Source organism: Onychomys torridus, chromosome 17 (genome assembly GCF_903995425.1).
Source record: "Onychomys torridus chromosome 17, mOncTor1.1, whole genome shotgun sequence".
Classification (NCBI taxonomy): Eukaryota; Metazoa; Chordata; class Mammalia; order Rodentia; family Cricetidae; genus Onychomys; species Onychomys torridus.
Genome location: NC_050459.1, coordinates 8,468,791 through 8,493,459, shown reverse-complemented (window position 1 = coordinate 8,493,459; position 24,669 = coordinate 8,468,791). Strand labels below are relative to the sequence as shown.

Sequence of the window (24,669 nt, the reverse complement as noted above, 5' to 3'; positions counted from 1 at the left end):
CATTTCTATTCTCCCTCAGAGACCCCTGCCCCACAACCACAAGGGAAAAACAACAACAACATAAGAATTAAGGTAAACCTATCTCTCCACTCTGTCCTATTTTGGAGTGGATGCACACTGTGCTCAGACCTTCTCAACTGTTCTTTCAGTTCTCCATGCACACGTGAACACACAGGCAGATATGTAAACATGTGTCTATGGCAACTAATGGGAAACCTCCTGACAAATTGGTAATAGGTATTGTTGACCTCATTGAATAATCTTGACCCTGACCTTCCTCTCCTAGGTCCCTAGGGTTGGAGTAATCACTGCAGTGCCCCAGTGACTGTACAGATGTATAGCAGGTAACCAGAGATTACACATCCTGAAAAGCCTTTGGGAAGGCTGCCACCTGGTGGTGGATACCAGGCTGCATTTCAGGCCAGCATGGCTGGAAGGAGCAGCTGAGCATGGACTCCTCTGCTCCTCACTGCCTTACTCAGTAGCCTAGGTTGGTCTTGAACTTACAGTGACCCTGCTGTCTCCGCCTCCCAAGTGCCAGGATTACAGGTGTGAGCCACCAAGCCTGTAGATCCAGGAGTGTGCATAGCTCCCACAAACCCCTCTAAATAAGCTATACGCTTGTGGCTGTACAGGAAGTGGAAAGGATGTGGAAGCAGCAACCTCAAAGGCTCTTGGACAAGGGCAGTGGGATGGTGTGTGAGAGCTCACAGGGAAGCAGCGGGCTGTGAGTGGCGAGGGAGAACCGTTCTGTGTAATCTGATCTGGCTGCACATCTGACACAGCCTCACTCACTCATTCATCCATCCATTCATACCATGAGCTGGCGCCTGGGCTGTGACAGGCAGCAAGCCAGGAGCTGCCTCGAGCTGACAGCTGAGATGCAGGGACGAAACTAACTCAATCAGCAAACAAATGTGAATTTTCAGATCATAGCCAGCACTGTGAGCGGGCCTCTGGTGCCCAGAGAGGGCTTTCTGAGGAAGTAATAGGAGCTAGAGCTGATAGAAAGAGCTGGCCAGGCAGGGAGCTGGAGGAGTATCCACAAGTGGATAGAATGACCAAATGGCTCCTTAACGGTAGACAGCCATGACCAGAGGATGTGTAAAGGTACATGCAGGAGTGTTGGCATGGAGGAGAGGAGGGGAGGGGACCCTCTTGGGCTTTTGTTTTGTTTGTTTTGTTTTTTTGTTTTGTTTTTTGAGACAGGGTTTCTCTGTGTAGCTTTGTGCCTTTCCTGGATCTCACTTGGTAGCCCAGGCTGGCCTCGAACTCACAGAGATCCACCTGCCTCTGCCTCCCAAGTGCTGGGATTAAAGGCGCGTGCCACTACTGCCCAGCTGGCTTTTATTTCTAAGGGCAAAGGGGGTCCTGAAAGAGTTGAAAGGAGAGAGGCTCCCCCACACACTGTGGGTCCTGTGTGGAGAGCGAGGTACCCAGAGATTCCTGGGTGCTAGCTCAAGCTCTGAGGCTGCCGAGGAGCAAGGACACCTGGGAACATGCTGGCCAGGAGGAGAGTGGGAGGGTGGCGATCTGCAGCTCCACTCTGGGCATTCTGAGGTTAGGGAATTCTCTTTCTAGTCAGAAGTTTCATGTTTGTAGCTCAGAGCACAGAGGAGTGGCCATGTTTGTACTGTGCTACGTTCCCATTGGAGAGTTTACTGAGGACCAATAACGATAGAAGGGACCAGAGAGAATTTTAGGGGCTCCATCAGCTACGAGATGGGGGGCATTGCAAGAGAGAGCTGTGACAAAGAGGCCACCAACAAAGTGTCCAGAGAGGTGAGAACAGTGGACAGACCTCAGGGAGCCTGTGGGGTCCATCTAGGAGCTGCTCAGGTCTGGACTGGGCTCTAACCTAAGGCTTCCAGCCCTCTTGACAGGTAAGGAGAGAAGTAGAGGGATTCATCACCCGGACTTTAGGACCATTGTCATTTAAAACTAGAGACCTGTCATGGAGGACAAAGAGAGACGTCCTTCTTGGGAGGGAGTAAGATCTTCACCAAGGCACAGAGGTGCCATCTGTCTGTTCTCTGGGATATCTCCCTCTGTTGAATTCATTCATAATTCTGAACAGGTTCTTTGGGATGTGGGAGACCTCAACAGGACTTCCACGGAGAAGCCAGTAGCTGATTCGGTCAGCTGAATTAGAAATGGCACCCCCAGAGCCTGCCACCTCAAATGACAGCTGGCACCAAGGTTTGCTCTTCTTCTGGTGTGAATGACTAAGCATTCTGCTTCCCAGTAGCCGCAGCACATGAAACAGGATTAAACCCGGTTCCCGAGAAAAGACTCCCAGAATTTCAGTTCTGAGAAAGGCTGAATTCTGTGCTAAGTTTCAAGGTGGATACTAAGTTGTGAGCCATACTTCTAAAAGCCAGCGTCTGCTACTTTTCACAGAAGAGGTTGTTAGAAAAGCAGGTGGTAACAATGTGTCTCCCAGAGGAAACGACTGAAGAAGAGCTAAGGCCGGATGCTTTTAGTTGATACTTTCCTACACCAGTCCATCTTCTGTAGCCGTCCCCTTATCAGCTGATAATCCTTGTCAGATAGCTGAGGTATCTGTTCACTTATGTCAGTTTATCTGTCAGTGAGGCTGTGAACCACTTACTGAGCAAAATTCACACATGAAGACGTTCTATGCTCCTGACAGGATGGAGTGACAGGGAAGGTGTCCTCACGCACGGACTGCATGCTTTTATGCTTTTGACACACGTAAGGAAAAGCCTTCAGATGCTGCACGCAGGAAAGGCAGACTCATAGAAATTCATATGTCATCAATAAATATTTTCCCGTCAACATTAATAAATAAAACTCACACCATCAATACTGCTTTCAGCAAATAGGAAACATTAAACAATAGCTTTGCTCAGCTGCATCATCCAGGGAAATAACACTTCAAACTTTTCAAACGAATGTGCTGTCTTCCAGATGAAAGAGAGCTGGGAAAGCCGAGTCGTCGTAAGTTAAGATGTCACTGGAGAATGTAAAGGAGAAGCAGAAGTGACTGGCTTTCTCTGCATTTATTTTGTATAAGCATTTTCTTTCTATGGAAGACACACTGCCAACAATTTTCCTTCTGGAGATGGTGTAGAAGAATGTTCCCAAAGCAATTAAAACAGCCTCTGAATTTGAAGTTTAACTAGAACCTAACACTGTCCATTAGCAAGTAGGATGCCCTGTCCCCTGAAGGGAGGACTCAGGAGATGCCCTGTCCCCTGAAGGGAGGACTCAGGAGATGCCTGTCCCCTGAAGGGAGGACTCAGGAGATGCCCTGGCCCTGAAGGGAGGACTCAGGAGATGCCCTGGCCCTGAAGGGAGGACTCAGGAGATGCCCTGGCCCTGAAGGGAGGACTCAGGAGATGCCTGTCCCCTGAAGGGAGGACTCAGGAGATGCCTGGCCCTGAAGGGAAGACTCAGGAGATGCCCTGTCCCCTGAAGGGAGGACTCAGGAGATGCCTGTCCCCTGAAGGGAGGACTCAGGAGATGCCTGGCCCTAAAGGGAAGACTCAGGAGATGCCCTGGATGAGAAGGATGGCTTCTGTGGATGTCCGGCTCAAAACTATGGCACACGTACAACTAACTCCTCAGTAGATAGAGTGTTCTTGATATAAGGACAGCACAGACCATCACAACCTAAAAATGCTACCTTAGCAGACTCGGGACCATCCCAGCTACTATGAGATCACCCTGGCTGACTCAGAGACCAGCTCAGCTGCTGTGGGGAGGCAGGCTGGCCAAACTTTCATCCTCAATGTACAGACTCTATGGGTCTCCTGTCTCCCTTGGCCAGTGGCCACTGTTCCTTTTGCAGCTATCTTTTCAACCTTTATCTCCTGTGACCTTGACTTTGCAGTGACAGAGAAGCTGCTGTTATCACACACTGAACTAGACTGTTGAAGCAGAGGAAAGGAGCTGTGAGTTAGGACAGGAGATGCCTGCAGAGACCTGGGTACAGTGACTTCAGCTCAGAGCTCCTTCCAGACACAGCACCTTAGATGTCCTACAGAAGTCACTGTGTAAGAGCTGTGGGATTGCTGCTTCTCTACCAGCGGAGAGGCAACACCTATTGTCATGGTTCCAGAGTGGACCCTGGGAGTGCCCACCACATCCTCATCCACTGGCCTACTGAATCAACTCAGAGCCATTTAACAGAAAATCCCGGATGACACTCAGCTTGGTTAGGCTCTAGGTGAAACCAGCCACTTACCATCTGGTCCAGGTGGGCCTGGAGGCCCAGTGGCTCCTTGGAGACCTGGTTTCCCATCAGCTCCTGGTGGACCTGGATAGCGTGCTGGGTGGCCCGGTTCCCCCAAGAAGCCCTTGGGTCCCATCTCCCCTGGAAGGCCTCTTTTTGTATCTGAAACCCAAGAGCATTCGAAGTAGGTGAGTGTTCTGATATTCAAAGGCTGTGCCAGCTTCCTGTCACAGGGGACCACCATCAGGGACAAGCGTCACGGACTAGCTAACACAGAAGTGATGGTCTTGGTACATTTCTCCACAGCTTGTCTATTTTTACAACTTGCACAATGGCGGGGACTATCACCATTTGCTGACAACATTGGACCGCACCCCGCTTCTTCCATCCAGGGACCAGATCACACCAATCACCCATCAGTGTCACAACCTAACCTAGCTGGTGGTTACAGCTGCATGTGCCTTCATCTCCTCAGCAGCAGGAGGAAAGCCACATGGCCAGCAAAGCCTACTGGTCCATGTCCACACCTGAGACCAGGTACTTTCTGATGCTACAAACCTCCATCCATTACCTTCATCTCCAATAGACGGGCCTGGGGGCCCCATGGGGCCAGGGTCTCCTGGCTCGCCTCGGCTTCCTGGCTCCCCATGAGCACCTGGGGATCCCGGGTCACCTCTGGCACCTGAAAGCAAGACAGGTCCCTTGCGGTGAGAATCACTGTCTAGGACCAAGCCCCCACCATAGCAACCAGGCTGTCATTTTTTGTTTGTTTTTTTGTTTTTTGAGATAGGGTTTCTCTGTGTAGCTTTGCACCTTTCCTGGACTCACTCTGTAGACCAGGCTGGCCTCGAACTCAAAGAGATCCGCCTGGCTCTGCCTCCGGAGTGCTGGGATTAAAGGCGTGCGCCACCACCGCCCACAGGCTGTCATTTATAGGCACTGTAGGCATCCATTTCCCAGTGGGTACATGATGCACAGAGAGAGGCAAGGAGTGTTCAAACTCACAGCCTCATTGAGTAAGATCCTGATAAATATAAGACAACACAGAGGCACAGAGGATGCCAAAAAGACACACAGAGGTTTCAGGGGAGAGCAAACTGACTTGAGAGGACTCAGTGGAATTCTAGGTGTTAAAAGCTAGAACCTGTGTGTCTCCTAGAAATGCAGACATGCCCTCACTTACAGATGGAATCACACCTGGAAAATAGCGAGTGTTGTCAGGCAGAGCCAAAGTGACTGTTTCTAATGACACATTTAAGCCACCAGGGAAGCTGGGCTGTCTCTGAAGGTTGTGTTCCGAACACCTTCATTTTGCTTCACTTAGAAATCTGTCTGGAGAGTCTGGGTTCACATTATGCACTGAAGCTTTTGTACCAACCTTTTGCCAGGGCTGGATGGGGTGAGTAGACAGAGGGTCCTGAGGGGCCTTGTTCCCCACGTTCTCCCTGGGGAAAAGAAGACACTGTGAGTCTAGCCTTCTGGAGTCCTCTTCATTTACATATTGCCCAGGAGTGGGCAGAATGTGGAATTGGTTTAACAGGGCAGGTTTTCTTACGATCCCACCTGGACTGTTCCCATGGCAACATCTCTACCATGTGACAGTGGGGAGTCCCTGCATCCCAGCCACCAGACAGACATAAAAGGGAACACCGCAGCATGTGAGGATCTCCTTGTGAAGCCCTTGCCAGGGGCAGGGATGCCGGAAGTGGCTGGGAGACTGTGCAATGGTTTCTAGGCTCAGACCTTCACAGTGTTGACGTCTGAACCATCTGGTGATGGGGGGAGGGGACACAGCATGGAGATGCAGGGACACCCAACACCATCTGCTCTGGAGAACATCCCATGTAAACTTCAGATGCACCCACACACTTCCCTGCTCTCCCCAGACACACCCTCTAGCAGAAAGTTCTGGGTCCCCTCTCAGCTACCCTGGATTACCTCACCTGGTCTTCCTTCTTTGCCCTCATGGTTAACTACACAAGTTCCATTCTCCATCAGGAACTAGAGGTAACCACCCCCATCTTTTTGTTAAAAGCTCTTGCTGCCCTTCGGATGGGGGCAGGCATCACACAGCACCCCCACTCTGGGGGATCACATTAAAAACCACTGCTCATGTCCTCTGCTCATGCGGTTTAGGTGAGGAGCAGGGTATCATAAAAGAGTTACCTTGGGTCCTCGGGGTCCACTGGGGCCTTGGAAACCATCTAGGCCTCTGCTTCCCTGCAAGAAAGATATGGGCTTGTTATCTCCACCTCCAGAAATCAACCCCATGCCACTTCCGCCAGCACAGCCCAGGCAGCCACCAAGCATCCCCTTAGTACCCTCCCACCCAGTGCACCATCAACCCTCTCATGTCAGATGCACGGATGTCTCTAAAGCTGCTTTGCTTGACCCAGGAGCCAGAGTCCAAATGTGGCTTTTGTCTGTAGTGCCTGTCAAGTCTCTGTAGTTCCTAGTGTTTTAATTTTTTCAGATCTATTTTATGTGTATGAGTACTTTGTCTACATGATTTCTTTCATCTGTGCCATGTGAGTGGCTGGTGCCTGTGGATGTGAGAAAAGGGGACAGATGGTTGAGTGACCAAGTGAGTGGGTGCTGGGAACAGAACCCAGGTCCTCTGTAAGAGCAGCAAGTGCTCTCAACCATGGAGACATCTTCCAGTGCCCTCCCTTGGTACTTTTTCTTAGCTTTTCCCCCCTTGGTTGTTGGTGTTGAGAACATTGGATGGCTTGTGCTTCTGCCCCAGTGGCACTGTGTAATATGGTGTCTCCACCCCCCTGCCCCCTCCATTCCCCACCCAGCACCCAAGTGAGCAGGGCACTGTGGAAGACCTGTCTCCATCTGCAGTGGCAGCCATTTTTCCTCAAGCCTCACTCTAGGGACCAGAGAGCTGCCCTGTTAGCAATGTCTTAACTGATGAGTGGGGTCACATCTGATTTGTGTGTGGGGTCACACCTGATCGGGGGAGGGGGGTCACACATGGTTAAACTCTTCCTCCATGATGAGTTTAAAAAAAAATTCCAGATGCCCGCTGGGCGGTGGTGGCGCACGCCTTTAATCCCAGCACTGGGGAGGCAGAGGCAGGCGGATCTCTGTGAGTTCGAGGCCAGCCTGAGCTACCAAGTGAGTTCCAGGAAAGGCACAAAGGTACACAGAAAAACCCTGTCTCAAAAAACAAAAACAAAAACAACAAAACAACAAAAAATTCCAGTTGCCACCAAACAGAAACCTCAGAGCCTCTTGATTAGGAATTTCTCTTTCATTAAAAAATCCTTAACACTAATTTGGTCTCCAGTGTTCTCAAGTGCCTGTCAACAAGGAAGCTGGACTGGTATGTAAAGCTTTCTGAGAAGCTAGTCCCTCTTGCAAGAGACCACATGTGGCAAGGCCCCCAAGCCACGTTGGAGTGAAGTAGATATGGTCCTGTCTAGTTACTTTACAGATTTTCACACCCAGGAGCCCACATGTTGTTTGAAGGTCTAAAATTGTGTGATTTTTTTTCTTTCTCTTTTTCATTTACAGGGGCTGTGGCTGACTCTGGGCCTCTCACACTAGGTGGAGCTGAACATTCAAGAGCGGTTGATTTTATGTTGTCAGAGAGAGAGACCCTGAGCCCTCAGGGAGACTCATCAGCAGAGGTCCTCAGTAGCTGGCAGGGGTGTACTGTCAGGAAGCATTTACAGCTAGGCTTCCAGAGAACGTCTCCTCAAATGCCGAAGAGGAGGCTGCTGTCTTATGGTTATGTGTTTCCATGTCTTTCTGGACTCTAAGTCTGTCCTCAGGCCCTAGTGCAATCTAACTTAGAGGCCTTGGGGGAAAGACTTCTCCTGGGCTCAGTCTGAGAGGGCTGTGGGACAAGAAGGCACAGCATCATGATGCCACTGAATGCCCAGCCCGTGGGCACAGCCATGCTGCCTGCTTGTAACTCCCACATAGTTGGAAAATCACACCTGGGTAGATGTGACTTGTGGGGTCTGAGGATTTCTGTTGCAATCCAGTGGACCTGTCCACACAGGGATGGCCTTTTCCTATGCTGTGCACCCACACTACACTGTGGTCAGTGCATGGTCCCAAGGGACTAGGTCTCCGTGAGCATGCACTATAGTTGCTCCAGGGTGGGAGAAGACCCTGCTGTCCTTAAACAGGTTTACCCAAGTGAGGGAAACAATTACATTTCAGAAAATGCAATACAACCAAATGCATAAACCGTTCACTTTGCTAGGCATCCATGTCCGTGTGTTCTTGTGTCCATGTGTCTGTGCACACAGGCATGTGTGGAAGATTCTTTGTTCTCACAGGGAGGCAGGGGCTTCCCTAAGATACATGGCTTTCTCTGCTTCCTCCTTCTCTGGCACGCTGCTTTAATGGGTCACTGTTCACAGTGGCTCCTTGGAGCTGCCTTGGGTTCTGGCTCCAGAGGCCAAAGCTTCAGCACATCTGGAAATCTCATGTGGAGGCAGCAGCTGGGCCAGTTGGATAATGTGGTTTGTACTAACACGCAGTATGATGAGTCATTTGTGTATGTCTGCCTATTTCCCTATTTTTTCAGTTGGGTAAACTATTTCTTCCTCTGACCCATTTAAGCGCAGATGGCTGTTTCTTCCCAAGCTCCAGAGAGAAAGCTGGATGGCCATCCCAGTCATACTGGTGCTTGAGCAGCAGCAACCAGAGGACCCAGGGCCCAGGGCTTGCTGGGCCATAGTCTAGGGTCTAGTCTTCATGGACCTGTAGGTCCAGGGGTGGCTGTGCAGACACGACAGCTCCTTTGTGTTCCCTGAAGAGTGACAACATGTCACCCGCCCACCTCAGCAATGCACTGACTGATGCAGCTGGGTTTTGAGTGTAGTGTCTGCCTTAGGTGCCTCTACAGTAGCTGCATCCTTAAGCTAGTGGCATTCTGGTCTCGTTTGGGAAGCAGGGGGACAGTCATTGCCTCTAGTGTGTTACCTCTAGGGACACTCTTAGCAAGGACTAATGTGATAAGGGGGTTGGATGTAGTTAGGGTGAGGCCTGGCTATATCCTGGGGCAAATGTGGTGTCTGTGTGTACCCCCACGGCTTCATAGCATGTGTGGGTGCGTATGTGCCAAAGTGGGGTGACCCCTACATGGGGGAAACATGGAACAGCATGGCACAAATGTGCTTATTATTTCTTTGTTACGAGCATGCTAGGTTACCTGACCCTGGAGGCTGCCATAGATAAAGCCAGACCCCAGGACTGTGGGTGACAGAATGGTGCTGGGCTCTGCACTCGGTGGCCCGAATTGTGCATACAATGAATGTTGTGAGTAAATAAACCATTAATTAGATGAAAACATTTCTATGTGTACTTTCTGCTCCAGCTAGTGTTTAGCTGATGCTAAATCTTGTCTGGACCTGTAATAAATTTCTCACACACGTTTTCTTTTCTTTTAAAAAGTAAAAAACAAAAACAAAACCAAAAACAAAACAACAACAAAAAACCCCAAAAAACTGTGCCACACACAGGAGAAAAACAACCAGGTTATCGTTAAACATAAGCAAACATCACAGTATGTGTAGCTCTCTAAGGAATAGAGGGGGACTCATTCACTCAGATGACAACCCATGAGTGATCATGACACAGAGGGGTGTGAGGCCTGGGGCTGGGGACCTAGTGACAGAGACCTGGGGTGGTTTCTCTAGAAGAACCAACGGACTGATGAGTAAAGTCCAGACCGACGTCAATGCTCCCCTGGGGCTTTGAGAGCTGGCATGATGACTTGGGAGCCTGTCAATGCAGGGGACATCCCAAGTGGGCTTTGGGGACAAATGCAGTTTGCTGAGATGCCACTTGTAATACACACGAGGTTCAGGGCCCGGAACACTTGACATTTTGTGTGTCAGACTTACTTTCTGCCCGAAGATCCCTTTTTCTCCATCAAGGCCAGGAAGACCCTGTGTTGAACAGAAAACACAAGCAATAAACAGTCTAGAAGAGGTGACGAAATTCCCCGGAGGGCTGCATGGCAGTACCCATGACCTCGAGCAGCCTTCTGCTTTCAAGGTTTGGAAGCTCAGGTGCAGGTGGCCAAAGCCCGCCCCACATGCTCAGGTGGCTGCTGATGCCCATGGCTCCGAAGGTGACATCTTCCTCTTACGGATGAGCCTCCCTATGATGGAGGGACGGTCTTACTGGACTCTGGGTGACCAGAAATGAACCCGCATTCTAGATACTCTCTGCAGTTCATTATAAAGATTAACCTCATACCAGGAGGAACCTCCGGGTCAGGTACAGTACTTTAAAAACTTCAGCATAGGGTAAACATGGGTTCATGAGTTGTAGCAAATGCACCTGAGGGGATGTCCCTGGTGGTGCATGCCCAGCTGGTTGGCTGTGCCCAGGGTGGGGCCAGAGGGCCATGGGAAATCTCTACTTTTTGCTCAGTTTTTCTGTGAACCTAAAAAACTGATCTAAAAAAAGAAAATACGTTTCAAAAGCAAAAAGCCAACTAGCCAACCAGCTAGAGTTATACAGTACATGGCTCACCCGCATTCCTGGGAATCCCATGATGCCTTCCTCGCCCTTCAAGGTGGTGCCCTAGGAGAGAGAAACAAGAATGTGAGGAGTGCCTAGAGCAGAGTCCACAAGTGGGGTGCTCTGCAGCCTCCCCAGGCCCCTCAGTGACAGGATGCCACAACAGGTAAGGTGGGGGTAGAGAGAGTACAGGGCTGTGTGTGGGTCTTCATCCAGGATGCCACATGTCACCACCACAGGGTGAGTAACAGTGAGGAAGAACTAGAAGGTGAGCCACACTGGATGGGATACACAAGACTGGCCCAGAGTAGAGGCCAGCCTCTCTCCCTCCCAGCCCCTCGCTCACACATGGTCACGCTCAGCTTATAGCTTAAGATAATGTTAATTCCTTGCGCAGCCTTGGTGCAGTGGGAAGGGGCTTGGACCTGCCTAGGCTCGGTGTGCTGGGCTCTGCTGACTCCCCATGGGAGACCTTGATTTGGGGGATGTGGGGATGTGAGGTGGCTTGGGAGAGAGAGCTGGGGTGTGGGAGGAGGAGGGATCTATGGGTGGTATGTAGAGTGAGTAGAAAATTTCTTAATAAAGAAAAATGAAAAAAAGATGTTATTTATTACTATAATTATATTATATTCAATATTATCATACAAAATATATTATGTATCTTTGATACCTTCCCATGTAGAGAAGTGTATGAGAACCCAAGAACCCAAGGGCTAAGACCAAGAGCACACCCCACCGTTCATTCTCACAGGAGCCCCGAAGGCACAGCAATCATGGAGGGAAAGAGTTTCATCAATGAACTTACTGGTATCCCTGGCTCTCCTCTGCTTCCCTTCTCACCCTGTGAAGAACACACGGAATAAGAAATGCTTGTACCTTTGAGACCGGCGGTACTTAAGCCCCAATCCCGGCTTAGGATACGGGGTTAGAAAGTACTTGATAAAACTTTAAGCAATCTTGATGAATACCTGGCAATCAATAACAGTGCTAAATGCCTGCAGTTTCAAAATTCAAATGCAAAAATGATGATTTTTTTTCTAGCATTTTCACAAGATGAATGAATTCTTATATGATTTGTGATGTGTCTGGGAGCCTTTCTCTTTTCCACCTGCACCAGCAACAGGGCACAGGCACTTCTGAGCATCCAGGTACATGGAGCTAGCTCCCACGGATCTGTCCCACAGTGGGAGAACACACCACACCCCAAGAAGACCCCCAAATGACCACACTCAGTCAAATAAGGTCTGCTTAGGAAAAGGCAGTTAGTTGGAATACACTAACATCTCAAGCCAGGAGGCTTTAAAAGCAGCATAGACTTTCTTCACTCTATTTTTGGATTGTTTCGGACTGGTAGGTCCTTGGCCCATCTTGGCTGCCAACACTTCAGAGCCTGCAGCTCACAGTCGCCCCCTGCTGGCTGGCAGGAGGCATGCAGTCCCTCTGAGAGCTGGTGCAAATCGGATTTTTTTTTCTTCCCAATTTAGCGGTGAGGTCTTTCCCATCTTAGGATGCAACTGTTTGCATAAGATGAAGCAAGCGACATCTGCACCCTCTTTTCCTAGGTCAACTGGGAATGACCACCCTTTTACCTTGTACAGATCCGGATGGTACGTTGTTGTTGTGGGCCCAACAAGCGTGGTGTCGGATGGGATCCCGTTGGGTCCTGGCTGTCCTACGTCACCCTGCAGATTGTTCAGCAAAAGTGACAGTTTTGAATCAGAAGAAGGACGTAACTTGGGTGACAACACAATCCTATCACACACGCCATTTTGTTTTGCATATTACTGAATGCCTGCTTTGGGTCGAAACAAAAATCATTCTAAACCATCATATCGCCACATCAAAATCAAAATCATAATCTAAAGTGGTGTGAACCAAACTTCCATCAGTAATTGTTTAGAACTGATGTGTCGAGGTCACAGAGATCACTAATAATTCTACATTACACCTGCTTCTGTGGGATACAGCCTTTGGCAGATTTCTTTTTTCTTTTTTTTATTAAATATTTTTTTTTTCTTAAGAAATTTTCTACTCACCCTACATAACCACCCATAGATCCCACCTCCTTCCTCGATAGATTTCTATACAAGGAAGTTGTTAGGTCTGACTCTGGTGTCAACTCAAGCAAAAGGTGTTATATACGCTAAAGAGCAAAGGCTAGACCAAAAATCTCCAGGAGGCGGTCACTGCGTTTATGGCCAGCAAGCCTCACACCTTGCCACACCCTTTCTCCTGAAACTGATGAACCCACAAGAACCTGACTGAGTGTTCTTCTGCTAGGTTCCACATACACATGACACCTGAGTTTGGGCTCAGCCATCGTGTAACCGGCAGCAGATGAGTGCTGGGTCACCCTCTGAAGCAGGTTCTGTGTGTGTTCTGAGTGCTAACACGCTCGAAGACTGCCTGAGGCCACAGCACCCATGTCGGCCTTGCTGTGTTCATTAGTATCCGATTAAGGCCTTTTGTGGATTGCAGACCTGACTTCATCTCCACGGTCCCCCACGTGACTATTCCCTCCCGCTAGTGGATTCTTCCCAGGTCCTGATTCCTTTCATTTTACACGATTACTATGGGATATTTCATTGTAGGAGGCTTTACATTTTTATGTGTTTTGATCTTTAATTTTTTCCCCCTTAGTATCTTAGGAATTCTGATTTCCACTTATGGAATTCAGTGACAGCATGCACATAGTACACCCAGAGGGACAGATGTGCTCAGGGAGCAGGCAGGCTCACAGGTGAATGAGAGTATGGTTGGCTGGATGGGGAGGCCGCCACGTTCCTCCTCCGGGCTATGGGTCTTGGAAGAACAGCAGTAGGAGGTAACAGAAGTCACATAACACTTTCGTGACTGAAGTCAGCCAGGGCGGCCATGTGATTGTCCTGTGGTAATTCCAGATTATTCTTCAGCTGAGTCCCCCCACCTTTTTGCTTCAAGACAGGGTTTCTCTGTGTAGCCTTGGCTGTCCTGGGACTCACTCTGTAGACCAGGCTGGCCTCAGACTCACAGAGATCAGCCTGCCTCTGCCTCCATGTGCGTGCGCCACCACCGCCTGGTCCGGCTGAGTCCTTTTAATCATCTCTGGGTCTCACACCTTAGAAGACACTCTTAGGGGATACTTCCACTTCCCAGTCCTTAAGATAGGTGGAAGTCACATGTCCCTGTCAGAATCTACGCCAGCCTGGACAGTTCACATTCATGTCTCACTGGTACACAATTGTCCCTGGAGTGTGGGCGACCTGACACTTGACACAATCCTTGTGCAAGTTGTGTGTTTGCAGGTCACCTGGAGAGCACCGAGTCACCCTGGGCAGTGATGGTCACTAGTTCCTGTCATCAGGTCTCTTTACCTTTTCACCCTTCTCTCCGTAAAAACCAAGTCCTCGGTTGCCCTGGAAACAGAGATGATGTCTATGAGTTTGTAAGAATCAAGAATGACAGCGAATTGAAAGATTATTTTAGAAGAAAAGAGACCAGACCCTCCCTGTGCACTTTAGGAACCAAGCACCTCTGCCTGGTCCTCTGCCTAAGGAAGGCCTGAGGAGTGGTGGAGAGGGATTCTGTCAGCTCACACATTAGCACTCTGCCCATCCAAGGGAGGTCAGAGTTTGCCCTCAGGTTCTGGGTCCTCTAACGTAAAGTGCAGCCCAGATCATCGTCCAACACCGCATCTGGAGATCCAAGTCATCCCATTTTGATAAAAGCCACCCTAACTTCAATAGAAACATTCCTTGCTTTAGGGGATTTAACACCGATTGCATTTCATATTTATGTGCCTGTTTGGATTGTTTTCTGAGGCAAAGTCAGGCCTGCGTCTCAGCCAGTGTTTATCTAACAGCTCCTCTGAGGAGCAGCTGGGCTGGAGTCAGCCCTCCCTGAGGTCTGGGACCAGCCATGCAAGGAGACACCCCCAAATTCACACACATTTCCACACAGTGCTCTCTCCTCTTGGCCCCAAGCAGCTGTGTCTCTTTCCCAGGGTCTCTCTCTTGTTACAGTGAGCAAGAGTCACACAGGACCCCTCCAGGCTCTCTCTGCAGTCCACTGTCTGCCCCCTTCGATGCTTAGATATCTTTTGAAAATAAAAGCAAAACCTTTAATTAAATTCTGCTTCTCTTGCTTCGCCACCTGCCTGGGAGCTCATATCAAAGCACAGCATGGCGGCCATGGAGTCCCCACAGCATTCCCTGCTCAGAGCTGCTTGTCAAAGTTGCCAGGAAGTGACTTGGCCTAGGGTGAGGGGGCTGTTTGTATTTGCAGCAGCTAGGGGAGATCTGAGGCCAGAGCCTGGGCTGGGCCACTGGAGCCTTGGCCCTGCAGCCGCGCGTACTTCCGCTGTCCTTGGCTCTAGGCCCTTCCCATCCTGCTCCGGGCTGTCTGATGGGGGTGAGTGTGTGTGTGGGGGGGAGTTGGGAGGGAGTTGGGGGGGTATCCAGGAGTCTCCTCGAGTTCCAGCTCCAGCTGGAAACTCTGTTGGAGGGGTGGGAGCCTAAGGGGTATGGGGGGGGGTGGCAGGCAAGGTCACCAGGGGTCAACAGAAATGGGACTGCATATGGAGCAGGCGTGGGAACATGAAGACCTGCATCTGGATATGGAGCAGTGGATGGCTCTTCCAAGCTTCCTGCTGGACCCCAGTATCTCTGATCAGATATTTTCCTCATTAACATTACGGAGTCTGGACATTTGTCCAACTTTCCCAGGTCATAACAAACCCTGGCTCTCTGTTCTCCAAGGTTTTAACAAACCACATGCTTGGTTGTGCTTCCACACAATGTAACAAGTACCACAGTGTCATGGGAGCAGTGTGGCTCTGGGCCCCTGGCCTGACTCAGTAGTAATGGACATGTCTCTAGTGCTGACCTGAGGCTCCGAGAGATTCTCACTATAGCCAGGTAGGACGGGGGTCTCCCACTTCCCTGAAACAAACACAGTGTCCCCCTGGCCACCCTGGAAAATTGCACCTACAGATAAACAGGAGCAGCTAGGCTGTTCAGCTGCACCTCTTTTATCCCGGCTCATCAGTGTGATTTGCACACAGCCACAGAGGTGTCATGGAGCCCCAAACAGCATCACCCAGCATCCTCACATCGGCTTGGACCTGGTGCTCAGACCTTCCACAGGATCTCTTCCTACACAGCAAGTCTTAAACTATACAATGGCTCTCAGCGTAATCTACACCACAAATAGCTGTCAGCCAAGTTGTTCTCTGGTTGAAGAATGCAGGCATTAATCACCAAAGAGCCCTCCCCCGCCTCGTCCCTGCCAACTTACTGGTTGTCCTTTGGGTCCAGGGGGCCCCGGTGGTCCCTGCAGAAATACAAAGACATGCATATTTTTCTTTCCCTCCCAGGACCCAGATGACATCTGCTTGGAGGTCCTGGGAAAAACCATCAACTGTCCACTTCGAACAGTATGGTCAGAGCTTCCCCACATCTGTCTTGGTGGGATGAAAAGCCAGGAGGAAGATGGGGTCACAGTCCTTGGAATGCGCTGCTGTCTACCCACAGCTGTTCCCGGTTTGCTTGTGTGTTTTGGGCTTGTGACTTTCGCCCATGTCCTTGATGTGTTTGTTTCTGTGCTTTGTGAGGTCCCAGGCCCTGTGACTGCACCAGATTCCCCATATGACACTGTCACATTTTGGTGGTGGAATCACAAATGCTCGTGGACAGAACGGATCTGTAGGTCAGGTCCATAGACTCAGCACCTGCACATGTGTACCCTAAGGTCCTCGAACAGTGCCTTCTATTTGTTCCATACACTTTTCATGTGTGTGTGTATGCATGTGTGCACGCATGTGAGTGTGCACATGCAAGAAGGCCAGTGGCCTTCCTCAATCACGCCATCATACTCTATTTTTTGAGGCAGGGTCTCACACTAAACCTGTTGCTTACTAATTCAGCTAGGCTGGCTGGTCAGAGGGATTCTGGGATCTTCCTATGTCTGCCTCCCCATCTCTGTGATTACAGGTGTGTTATACCATACTTGGTTTCTCACATGGCGCCAGGGATGGGACTCAGGCTTTCATGCTTACACAGCAAGCGTGCCACTGACTGAGCTACCTCTCCAGCCCCTCTGAATTCTATTTAGAGGAAAACCCTAAGCGGCTCAGTTGTTGCTGTATGAGTGAGCCAGCCACTCCCAGGGGGAGCACTGGGCATCCCGTCCCTCTGTTGCCCCATCTTGGTGGAATCTGCCAGTGTTGATGCGGAAAGACTTCCATCGCACAAGGGTTTTGTAAAGATCAGAATCGTTACTACAACTGAGCATTACAGTCTGGAGGAAATTACAGGTGCCCCTCCCAGGCTGTGAGCATGCACACGCAAGGGCAGCCTGAATCCCGAGAATGGGGTTCTGGAAGCAAACTTTCTTGTGTGTGCCATCTAAGGCCCATTTGTCTTACTGCTAAGAAGTGCTCTTAAGGAGGCAGAAGTCTTCTTGAGGTAGCCGTGATGTGCTTGGGGCTCAGTGTGCTGGTGGGAGTAGGCGGGGCTGGGGGAGTTGGCTGGGCTGGGGAGCACTAGCCCCCTCCTCCTCCTTCCTTGCAAGCCTCTATCCCCTGCCCCCCTTCTATCCCCTCACACTTTGCTGTGTCGTTGATGGAAGGGTGGGACAGCCTGTAGCCTCCAAACAGTGGGCCATTCTATAAAAGGTACCCAATGGTGTCTCCCCTTCTACAGTGGATATGGCCCAGGTGGGATGTTCCTGTCACACATGGCCTGGCCCAGAAAAAAAATCTGTTTCCTTCTTGTTGACGTGAGTCGGGTATTTGGTTTGCTTTCTCCAGGGATGATGGTCCCTTGTCACATAGTTAATATGGAACCTGGAGAGCTTACACATGATGGGAGGGCCCCCAGCCAGAACCAGTCTGTGGCTCAATGGTACTCAGCAGGTAAAAAAAGGAACATCAATGGGTGACCTGACATGGGCCTGGGGGTGAGCAAGCACAGGGACTTACCGGTCTTCCGGGAGCTCCCACGGGACCCATCTGTCCTATTGGCCCCGGGTGGCCAGGAGGCCCCTGTGGACAGACAAAGAGAGCATGGTTTGAAGACAGGCAGACTGGTGTGTCTACTCTGATATTTTTCAAGTTCTGTATGGAATAGTCCCCAATGAAGATGATACTCACCTGGTAGCCGACCAGTCCGGGCTCTCCAGGTTCACCCTGGTTGAGAGGAAACAGGGTTAATTAAGAATTAAAATTGTGTGTGTGTGTATGTGTGTGTGTGTGTGTGTGTGTGTGTGTGTGTGTGTGTGTGCATGTGCGCATATGGGTGAACAAGTTCGTGCAGGCACACGTGAGGTCTGAGGTCAATATATTCCTCAGGAGGCAGCCACATTGTTTTTTTGAGACAGTCTCTCATCGGTCTGGAGTTCCCTAAGTAGGCAACTCTGGATGGCTACTGAACCCCAGGGATCTGCCTGTCTCTACCTCCCCAGTGCTGGGATTATGTATAAGACACTGTGCCCCACTTTATACATGGGTTTTGGGATTTTTAACTCAGGCCTTACGCTTGCAAGGCAAGTCTTTTGCTGACTGAGCCATCTCCTAAGCCACTGAGAGTTACTGGTTTTAAGCATCTTTGGGTTCATTTACCTCGATGGCAGAGTTGGAAGTAAGCCTGGAATATAGAAGCCCTGACAGACTGAGGTATTTGGTCTGGGGCATTGAGAACACGGAGAAAATAAATCCAACCCAAACAGAATAAGATGACCGCCCCCAACCACAGCCTTGAGCTCCCCCATGAATCTGTGAATTCCTTCTTTCACTCAGAGCTAATTCCTAACTAGCTTTGTTGACAGTTTACAAGGGCTCCCCGAGTCCCATCTCCCACCTATGGCACACATACCCTGTATTTGTCGCGGTCTTCTTGAGATAGTGCATAAGGTTCACCTTTCTGCCCCTTGGGTCCTTGGGGCCCCTAAAGTAGCAGATACACCACAGAAAGAAAAGCACAGAAGAACCTGTTATCTTCCAGCGTGATGACACAGGTGACTGCCAGCTTTTGTTCACGATGTCCAGTGTCCCCAGGAATTACATAGGCAACCCCCATACCAACTTCCTCAGGGTCTAAATATAAGTCTGAGGCTTTTTATTTCATACTCTTCAGAGTTACAATGGAGGGCTGGAGAGATGGCTCAGAGGTTAAGAGCACTGACTACTCTTCCAGAGGTCCTGAGTTCAATTCCCCGCAACCACATGGTGGCTCACAATCATTTGTAATGAGTTCTGGTGCCCTCTTCTGGCCTGCAGTCATACATACTGTATCCATAATAAATAAATAAATCTTAAAAAAAAAGAATTACAATGGAAACACTTTATAGGATTTAAATTATCTTCAGAACCTCCACATTCATCCTGTGGCATAGAACTACGTTATCCTTTCTTAGTGATGGTATAGGTGCCCCAACAACATAAACAGGAAGACTCTTAAGAGATATTTAATACAGGAGAACGGCTTGACTTCATCAAAGCTGGGCAATCTGTACAAACGAGTGTACATTATCTTTGAATAGCTATATGTAATCAGTATTTTACATGTGTCTCTTGGTCATGAAGCTTAAGCTTGACAGACAGAGGAAGTAATGCATTTCACTGAGACACCGAACCACACCAAAAAGATACAGGGGTGAGCTGGTGCTGCAAGGTGGAGGTGGACCCATTGACAGAGAAAACCACTCGCCACAGGATGAAGGTGGGGATGCGTGCTCATGGCTTCTTTTCACCTCAGTGTGTTTTCAACATACAAAGGCTCAGTGAAAAAATGTTACCATAACCTGGATTTGCAAATATAGTTCTGAAAGAACACTTTCGGATTCTTTGCAAAGATCCCAAGAATGAGGTACTAAATGGACAATTGTAGGAGTTCTATTGCATATCTGCCTCTTTGTAGATGCTGGAGAGCCTGACCACCTTCCAGGTGCCCAGACAATTCCTCGGTGCCCATGACACTTGGGACAAGACTCAAGCTTTCCAGTTTAGTTGTGTTGTTACAGCCATCCACTGTTATTTGACTTAGAATGCTGGAGGAAATGGTGTGGTCCTTGGAAGACAGTAGGCAAGAACATACACCAAGCCACTACTTATCTTCTCCCTAATACTGAGTCAATAATAGAGACGATGAACAGTCAGCTGCAAAAGAGGAAGAAAGAGGTGGGCAGGAAGAGCAGCTTCCCTCGGCTAGGAAGGCAAGAACAAGGCGTGGCAGGCGGCCCTCCTTGGCCGCACCTGGGGAGTGGAGCCAATGCCACATTATGTTTGGTCCAGTTACACTGACGGCTAAACATACCACCACGTTGCCCTTATACTCACAGGGAGGCCAGGGAAGCCCCCAGGTCCAGAGGGCCCTTGTGGACCTGCGTCTCCTCTGGTCCCATTGCAGCCATCATAGCCGGGTCTTCCTCGGGGCCCACCTTGCCCTGGGTGTCCCTGGAAAGCAGAACGGTGTGTGAACAGTCGGTAGATGCTCTCAAAAGCCCCACCCCCAGCACAGATCCAAGGAAAAGATAACTCAAAAAATGGACCAAAGAAGGAACGAAAGATTAAACAGGCAAAGATGTAAGTGTGCCTTAAGCAGGGGCAAGGCTTCCTCACAGGCCGTACGGAACTTGGCTTTCTCTGTCTTGCCTCGGGGGCCTTTCACCAGGCAGTGGGAAGAAGAAATCCTGCAAGCCTGCAAGAGCTGTTAGATGCAGCTGCTGGATGGCTATACCAGCCTCACTGAACTGTGCTCTGGCGAGCCAGAGAGGCCAGATCTCAAGTTTAGGGGGTAGTCACACCCCAGGGCCGGATCTCAAGTGAAGGGGGTAGTCACACTCCAGAGCCGCCTGGATCAGCTTTCTTTGCTGACACAACTGCTTTAATTGTTTCTTGGTCGTCTGAGACAAGGCCTCACTTTGTAGTCTAGGCTGGATGCCAGCTTGAGATCCCCCTGCCTCAGGCTCCCAAATGCTGAGGTTACAGATGTGCACCACCATGCCCGGCAGAGGCTTAGATTTAGGCAAGAATATCAAAACCCTTTGGCATGTCAGCTGGGGAGGCAACGTGACCAAGAGCCTGTCAGTGACCAGAGGGGCTTGGGTTGACCTGAGAGGGTTCAGACAAACGGGGTGGAGCCAATAGCCTACAATTTGTGCTTTTTTAGAACACAGTCTGTTTCGATATTTACCAAAACAATACGCATTTAGGTATTTAGGTATGTTTTGTAATTGTGCAATTTCTTTAAATGATGTATCTTAGTAAAAACCAAACACATTCCAAAGTGGTTTTCTGAGGCCATTTGGATGCCTTTTTTTTTTTTTTTTTAAAGATTTGAGAAATTTGGAAAATTTTAAGAGTCTGGGAACAAATCCCACATAAACAATGATATTGAAAAATACTGAAAGAAATTTCTTTCTTTGCACATCTCCTTGCTGTAGGTGGCTTTGGCCTGTGCAGTTGTGCTGTGGTGAGTTGGCGGTATCCCTGTTGCTCTGTGGGTTCAGGAGTGTCCCTTCTCCTTTCTGGGGGCCTTCTGGGTAAGGACAAGAGGGGCTTCTAGACCTGGCCTTTCAGTTCTGCCTCAGGGAATTAGCTTGCTACAGGGTTCGCCCCAGCTCTGCCGCCCTGTGGTATTTCTCTGAAACATCCGGTTGAGGTCTTCACCCGTTTGGTGGAGACTGCCTAGTGTGCTTCCTTCCTAGAACTGACCCACAACACTGGAACATGCACACCAACATGGCCTCAGTTTACAACTGAGCTTTGAAGGCAGTGTCAACTCACACTGACCGAAACATCCATCTTTCAGTATCTCGTTAGACACCTTTCTCTGGGACACAGCTCTAAGCTCCTCATGGATGTTGCCTTACATGGCTTCGACCATGTAACACGATACAGTCCCCTTAAGATTAAGAGTCACAAACTGATGAGTGCTGACAGATGACATTCAGGCCCCATCATCTGTGCTGTATTCTCTGCAGTGACTCTGGCATCTGTGAGCAGAGCGGAAACTGTGGACATGGTGGCGACTGTCCCTCTAACTTGGAAATCATTTGCTTCTGATATGAAATAAAAATGCATATGCATGAAAAATGAATGAAAATGAGACACACAGTTTCCATTCTGTCCCATAATGTCCCTCCATCTTAATTAATTTGAATTATCAAACCATCAAGACTAAACTGCCGGGCAGTCCTAAGAGTTCCAGGAAGTAGTTTGAAAATGGGCAATTTAGTTCCAGGCTGTTTGTGGGAAAACATCTTTTATGATTTGTTTATCTCTAGAAATGTGTGGATTCTGTATTCAGCCAGTTTCTCAAGATCCCAAGTAATACAACAGTTACTTCATTTTTCCTGACTACAGTGTGGTGTAACCCCAAGTCTGCAGGAGCACACCATGGGTGACACTGAGGACCTGGGGCATGCTGAGCTCATGGTCTGCTGAACATGGCTGCCTTCCCTCTGCTCCACTTCCTTTAAGACTGTGGGGCTATGGTTCTGAGGACAAAGAGCAGACTTCCCTTCCCTGGTTCCTGTTCCTGGTATCAGCCCTGCAAGTGAAGCTGGGGAACCATCTCCTTCCCTACATGTGCACACTTAGAGAGCAGACACATGCCAGTAGTGCACAGACACTGTGAACATGGGTGAGGTTCACAGAGTCCATGCCTCTGGCCATAGCAGCAGACAGGACGTGTGATAAACACACTCATCCCTGAGCTCTGGCCAGGAAGCCTGCCCTGGGAATCTGCTGGCTGAGTCCTACGAGGAAGGCTGTGAGTCAGGCTGGCTTTGTTTTTGTTGGTTTTTTTTTTTTTTTTTTCCACAAGAAGTAAAGTAAACTAGCCTATAAAAACACTTTTATTGCATTTTAAGATTTTCTCATGAGCAAATCATGCTTCCCTGCTGCCCCCAGTGTGTGTGTGTGTGTGTGTGTGTGTGTGTGTGTGTGTGTGTGTGTGTGTATGTGGTGACCTTGAACTCATGGCAATCCTCCTGCCCTATCCTCTCAAATGCTGGGATGACAGGCATGAACCACACCCCACCTGGAACTCTCCTTTGGACTCGTTATGTCAATTACTACAAAGACTCTGGACTACTCAGACTGCGGGGCCTTCATTCTATCCTGGTCCTTGCTGGGTCACTTCATGTTCAGATTGCCCAGGTGGCAGATCAACTCTCAAGGCCAGCTCTTTACCGTCTGTGAGCCATGCTCTATCTTTTTGACTGCCAACAAGGTCAAGTTTCAGCAAAGCAGACTCAGTCCTGAAGCCCTATCTATAAGAACCTTCAGGAAGGAAACCCATTGTTTGCCTGGAATCCAGGAGAAAGCCAAATGTAGAGAAACCCCCACCCCCACCCCGTTTGATGTTATAAACAAAGAAGCTGTTCCATTTCAAAGGTTTCTTTAAGTTAGAAATGCATTGCTTAGAACACACACAATGTTTAACCTTCTCATCTTCCCAAACACTTACTGGAATTCCATCTGCACCGGGGAATCCAGAGACGCCTCTTGCTCCCTGTGAATAATCAGAGCAATTAAAAAGCAGAAAGGCCCAGTGCCACCCACAGCAGAGGACCCAGCCAGGACCCCCAGAGCCACCCACAGCAGAGGACCCAGCCAGAACCCTCAGAGACCACAGAGCAGAGTAACCCCGCAAGGACCCCAGAGCCACCCACAGCAAAGGACCCCAGCCAGGACCCCCAGTGCCACCCACAGCAGAGTAACCCAGCCAGGACCCTCAGAGCCCACAGAGCAGAGTAACCCCGCAAGGACCCCCAGAGCCACCCACAGCAGAGTAACCCAGCCAGGGCCCCCCAGTGCCACTCACAGCAGAGGACCCAGCCAGGACCCCCAGAGCCACCCACAGCAGAGGACCCCAGCCAAGACCCCCAGAGCCACCCACAGCAGAGGACCCCAGCCAGGGCCCCCAGAGCCACCCACAGCAGAGGACCCCAGCCAAGACCCCCAGAGCCACCCACAGCAGAGGACCCAGCCAGGGCCCATACCACATCTCCTTTTGGTCCGGTTGGCCCAGGAGCTCCCCGTTCACCCTTGTCTCCTTTGCGGCCCTGTAGTCCTGGGAAGCCTTGCAACCCTGGAGGCCCAGTGTACCCCTGGGTGCCCACTGGCCCCGGCTGACCCTGTGGGAACAACACATGTTCAGTGTCACAGTTGAAATCAAGCACGCATTATCAGCTACAATCACTTTCCAAATTGCACTTCCCATTCTCCAAGATCTACCATCTTCAGGGACATCATGTAAATGGCCATCTTCTATCAGAGCCACCCCAGAGGGGTCGCTGGCTCAGGAAAGGGGTCAGAGAGTTCAGGGGAGACACGTTCAGCAAGGGACATGAGAGTGCTTGGCAGGTGAGGTTGACGGCGAGCGACTGAATGTTGAATTGCTTTCCTGGGATTAGACACATGCTTGGCTTTTAGAAGTCTCTTTCAGGTAAAATGCTCCCAGCAGTTTTCTCAATATAACACATACAGGAGCAAAACAAAACATAGCACATCCTTACAGTGGAATATTACTCAGCCTTAAACAGAAATTACCGATACATGCGCCAACAGATATGAACTTGGAAGGCAGACGCTTATGAAATAATCAGGAATAACAAGTACTAAAGGGTCTCATTTATGCGAAGTCGCTGAAAGGTTCAAGACCTGTCTACTGCCCCATTTCCAAGCCCCATGCTTGGAATGGGGGAGGCTTACATCTTTGTTTCTGATCTTTTCCTCCATGGCCCACATGGGCAGTCTTGACTGTGCATTGCCTTTACTGTAAAGTGTATGTCTTTGCTGAGTGTTGAGAGGTCATCTTTAGTGTTTCATAGGGTTAAAATGAGAGGACAAATTTCATAGGAGGTGAGGTATGGGGTGGGTGTCATGGAGGTGCCCATCCAGGAGCAGGGACACCTTCCTCAAAGCTGTTCATGTCCCTCTTCCACTGGTTCTTGTAGGAGCCACAGGTGGATGGGAGAGTCCCATTCTTTGA

The 24,669-nt window shown here is 49.7% G+C and overlaps 1 protein-coding gene across 3 annotated transcripts in view; it reads right to left on the bottom strand.

Annotated features, from left to right (window-relative positions):
- Nucleotides 1-24,669, bottom strand: part of Col4a2 (collagen type IV alpha 2 chain) — a 140,465-nt gene that overhangs the window by 28,592 nt on the left and 87,204 nt on the right. For all 3 annotated transcript variants that reach the window (XM_036166640.1, XM_036166639.1, XM_036166641.1), the window contains exons 5-20: nt 23,678-23,812; nt 23,143-23,187; nt 20,007-20,123; nt 18,544-18,615; nt 17,823-17,858; nt 17,652-17,714; nt 15,968-16,003; nt 14,047-14,088; nt 12,283-12,375; nt 11,499-11,534; nt 10,706-10,756; nt 10,069-10,113; nt 6,365-6,418; nt 5,577-5,643; nt 4,770-4,880; nt 4,211-4,360 (exon numbers count right to left, since the gene is read on the bottom strand). In XM_036166640.1, the coding sequence (XP_036022533.1) occupies nt 4,211-4,360; nt 4,770-4,880; nt 5,577-5,643; nt 6,365-6,418; nt 10,069-10,113; nt 10,706-10,756; nt 11,499-11,534; nt 12,283-12,375; nt 14,047-14,088; nt 15,968-16,003; nt 17,652-17,714; nt 17,823-17,858; nt 18,544-18,615; nt 20,007-20,123; nt 23,143-23,187; nt 23,678-23,812 (1,153 nt within the window). The remainder of the gene's footprint in view (nt 1-4,210; nt 4,361-4,769; nt 4,881-5,576; nt 5,644-6,364; nt 6,419-10,068; nt 10,114-10,705; nt 10,757-11,498; nt 11,535-12,282; nt 12,376-14,046; nt 14,089-15,967; nt 16,004-17,651; nt 17,715-17,822; nt 17,859-18,543; nt 18,616-20,006; nt 20,124-23,142; nt 23,188-23,677; nt 23,813-24,669) is intronic.